This window comes from Helianthus annuus, chromosome 3 (genome assembly GCF_002127325.2).
Source record: "Helianthus annuus cultivar XRQ/B chromosome 3, HanXRQr2.0-SUNRISE, whole genome shotgun sequence".
Taxonomy (NCBI): Eukaryota; Viridiplantae; Streptophyta; class Magnoliopsida; order Asterales; family Asteraceae; genus Helianthus; species Helianthus annuus.
The window spans coordinates 33206258-33210497 of record NC_035435.2 but is presented as its reverse complement, the minus strand read 5'-3'; the positions used below and the strand labels follow the sequence as shown (position 1 = coordinate 33210497).

Genomic DNA, 4240 nt, shown 5'->3' with positions numbered 1-4240 from the left:
CTCAGTTTACCCTTTGCCTATATATATATATATATTTATACACTGGGAGAGAGAAAGTTTAAAATACAAGAGTGGTTATGGTGCGAAGCGTACGCCAGTAGGAGAATGTGCACTGGCATTCGTTATAGTGTGTGATTAGGGTAACTAGGGATTTGTTCATGCATGATTATGTGATTTTGGTCATGCGTGATTATGTGATTTGGTCAGGCGTGATTAAGGTTTGAATTTTATAACATGCGTAATTTACTCGCGTACGTTTTGTAAGTTAAACACTTTTGTACGTTAACCAGCCTCTATATATGTATCAAAGAAATTTCTAAAAATAATAAAGATTAAGCTAGCTGTGTAAAGGGGAAACACATAATACAAAACATAAAACAAAAATGTCAGAGTAAAATGCCAAAAGTCTTTGATGTTTGTTTATATTTGCTAGTTTCATATAAAGGACAAAAATGTTCTTCACCTTAATATAAAAAATAAACCGAGTTAGTGATTTGGATGAAAATGACAATAAAACGCAAAATTAAAGGATTTCAATGAATAAAAAGTCATTTTAGATGGAACAAACAAATATGACTAACCCTCAAGTACGATTTTGGCATTTTACTCTAATTAAAATATTAAACTTTCAACTTACAAAATATTAAAACCTATGAAAGTCATATATATTTTTTACTAGTATTAATGTATAATAGCATAATTACTATCAGTGACGGAGCCAGGAATTTTTTTTCATAAGGGTGCCCACATTGTTAACTTACAAACCCATGACCCGGATTTATAAGTTTAAATTGTACGCTAATGGTACTAATTTATATATAAACAAATATTTGGCCCGTTCGCATAATTAAACAAACGAGCTTATATATTTACATCTTTTTCGCAAGATTATCCTTTTTACGAATATACCCCGTTATCCGGGGTATTATCCTTATGGTTTTATGCATCCGTAATCCATTTTATGCGTATACTTATTTTTACCCATTATAGGAATTTAAACACTTAAACTAAATTCATCCGCATGTTTCCATATCTTCTATTCCTACTCTATAATCTTTACTCATGTATCATCACATCTTGTGATGCATCATGATAGGAAAATCATTATATTCCTCATTTTACCCTCCAAGTTCACATAGTAGCTGAACAATAAAGTCTGGACTATTCGGCATTACACGGAGATCATCTGTGACAATATAGGATGTTAAATCAGAAACAAACACCCCACCTGTCATATTACCATTTAATTCCTCGTATTTCATTTCGAGGTTCATGGTCTTGCCACACTTGCATTTTGCAAGGTTACAGGTGCTAAAACACGGACCAGAGCACCGGCTGCACAAAATATCTTGGCATATGAAGAATTTTGTAGGCTCTTCATCATTTATGTTGAGTTTAAGCGTTCTGTATGTATCATGTGATGAAGTTCTGGGATTAAGCAGCATCCATTTGTTTTCTTCAGCTGACATACAATTCATAGAAAGATCCAGTAGACTTTGGTACAAGTTGTTTAGGCTCCCAATCGGCTTAAGCGTTCCATCGGGGAGTTTACGCAAGAGCCTGACAATTGTGGCCATTGGCAAAGTCATGATGCTGAAAAGAGTGTCAACAAAGTTGCTGTCAGCTTCAGCAAATATAACTCTCTTTTCTTCTTTGTTAACCATCAGTTTAAGGGAAAATTTAGTTTGGGAAGCATTAGGAGCCATGATTGTTAAACAAAAGGACAGAACTATTGCAACCGAGGACTCTTTCATAAGATCTAGCAATATCTATTTAAACTAATTGCCGTTCAAAAAAAAATTATTTAAACTAATTGTGCGGAGAATGAAGAGGTGATCATTACTTAATACTTATTTAAGCATTACTATATGTTACTAAAGAGGCTTTTAACTGTCAGTTAGAGCTGGTGTGAGACGGTCAGTTTCCTGTGACTTCTGGGTTTTCTTTGAACTTTGTGAAGATAAAAAAAAAATTATATTAATTTTAAACAAAGTGTTGGTGCACTTGTGTCTGTACTTTGTCTGTATTCGGTCTGATATAAACGATGTCCTGATTTATGTTGTAAGTTGACCAAGTCAACCATCCTCCGGTTTGACTTGGACAACAGTTGAAAGATGTTCTGATCGAAGGATAGCCTCGAAGGATACACCTGATCCTTCGAGGTGATCGAAAGATATGGTTCGACCATGGTTCGACCATTAGACCTCGAAGGATGATCCTTCGAGGTCCATGCTGATCTTTCGTGTAACATGTGGTCGACAGATGATCCTTCGGACCATCTGTCGAATCCTTCGAGCAGACATGCTGAGCTGGGTATATATACCCATGCATGTGTTGAGTGTGAGTTAGTTCTGAAGTTCTGCCATTTTCACACACCCGAGAGATAGAAGCTTAGAGAGCATTCTGCCCAGAACTCACTCACACACTTAGAGAGTTTATAGAACACTTCTGTAAACATTGAGCTTGTAACCGAACCCTCATTGCATTAATACAAGTTGTGTTAATCGGTGAATCTTTGTGTGTTTGTTTCTCTACTTGCTACTAACTCGGTTTGCTTGCTAGCTTGGATTCCGCACTCGCTAGTAGGTTTGTATAACAAGGTTTAGGTTCGTAATCCTCCGCGAAACAGGGACCTACAAGTGGTATCAGAGCCTCGCTCTTTACCTTGTTTAAAACCGGGTTTTTACAAGTTGTGGTGTGTTGAAACACTTGGTTTTGCACCTGTTTTTACTTGTTTTCTTGCCTTTTATTTGAGTAAAAACGTGTCTAAACTAACCGGGAGTGTTTAAAGTGGGGTTGGGTAACTTGAAAAATTGTTTTAAGTGATTTTGAATTTTCCGGTTTTACTCCGGTTCAAAATTCCGGTGACTGGTGTTGAAGATAAGATTGTCATTTTTGGCAAATTTTCAAAAGTTGGTAGGAAAGTACGTCTGACCATACCTTTTTGCCGAAAGTTGACCTTACCAACCTGTCACCTTTTCACCAACCTTTCACATCAAAGTCAGTTGTGTCAGAGCCTCTCGAAAGATATCTTTCGACATCGAAAGATCATCCTTCGATATCTTTCGATCAAGGAGGGCTCGAAAGATTTATATCCTTCGACCCATCCTTCGAAGTCTGAAACATATCCTTCGACAGAGGAATCTTTTCGAAAGACTAGTGTCCGAAAGATTAGGATCCTTCGTATTGGTGAATCTTTCGAGATCTGTTGTTCGAAAGATAAGGATTTGGCTCGAAAGATAAGGATCTTTCAAAGGGAATCTTTCGAGTTCTTGAATCTTTCGAAATCATTGTTCGAGAGTCAACAGTAATCTTTCGAGTACTGTTGATCCTTCGAACAAGGTTATATCTTTCGATTGAGGTTTGTTTATTGTTAACAAGTTTCTGTGATTTCAGATCTTTCGACCAGGATCTTTCGGTTGTGTTATTTTTCGGATCTTTCTTACTTAGCATTTATTTTGCTTATCTATCATGAATCCGAGTTGGTGGGGAAGTCCGGCTCCAGACAGTGGAAAATACATGAATACCAGTCAATCTCCATCATGGGCCGAATCTCCAGTTTCTACATCCTCACAAGCAAATGCCACTCCAGCTGGTCAATGGGCGTTTGTTTCAAATCAAACTCCGAGTATTCAAAGTCTTCTTCTAAGCGAAAGTGAAACCGGAAGTTTGAACAGGCCTCCAAAGTTGATGCATCTTCATGAATATCCAGGATGGGTTGATCGTTTCCATACATACATTCTTGGTCAAAATACAGAGTTGTGGTTACGGTTCATTACGGAATTCGATCAAACTATCGAGGTTGCTGCTTCTTCGACAGCTACATTTGCCGATCTTCCTGATGATCAAAAGAAGACGTATGACTTAGAAAAGAAAGCATACGCTATTCTTACTCAAGCACTGAGCAAGGATATTTATCATCAGTTCGTCAGTTTCAAGACTACGAAGAAGCTGTGGGATGCCTTGAAGACAAGAGGAGTAGGTAATGAAGCCACACGTCAACTACGACGAGATCTACTGAAGAAAGAATTCGATGGCTTCACATGTATGGATAAGGAGTCCTTGGGAGATATGACAAGCCGTTTCTATCACCTGCTTACTGAGCTGACAAACTTTGAAGTCACAACGACTCCAACAGAGGTGGTAAAGAAGTTTGCCGATGCATTGCCTCCTCAATGGAATAACTTCCTGGAAATCTTGAAGTACAACGGAACGTTGAGAACTACAAATATCAACGATT

At 37.6% G+C, this 4240-nt stretch overlaps 1 protein-coding gene across 1 annotated transcript; it reads right to left on the bottom strand.

Annotated features, from left to right (window-relative positions):
* Positions 1-1118: 1118 nt before the first annotated feature.
* On the bottom strand, positions 1119-1706 carry LOC110931964. Its single transcript, XM_022175331.1, has one exon. The coding sequence runs from the start codon at positions 1704-1706 to the stop codon at positions 1119-1121; it is 588 nt and encodes a 195-aa protein (XP_022031023.1).
* Positions 1707-4240: the final 2534 nt, after the last annotated feature.

Excerpts from the sequence above, each read along its gene's own strand:
- LOC110931964 (XM_022175331.1), bottom strand. The coding sequence starts at position 1,706 with ATGGCTCCTAATGCTTCCCAAACTAAATTTTCCCTTAAACTGATGGTT.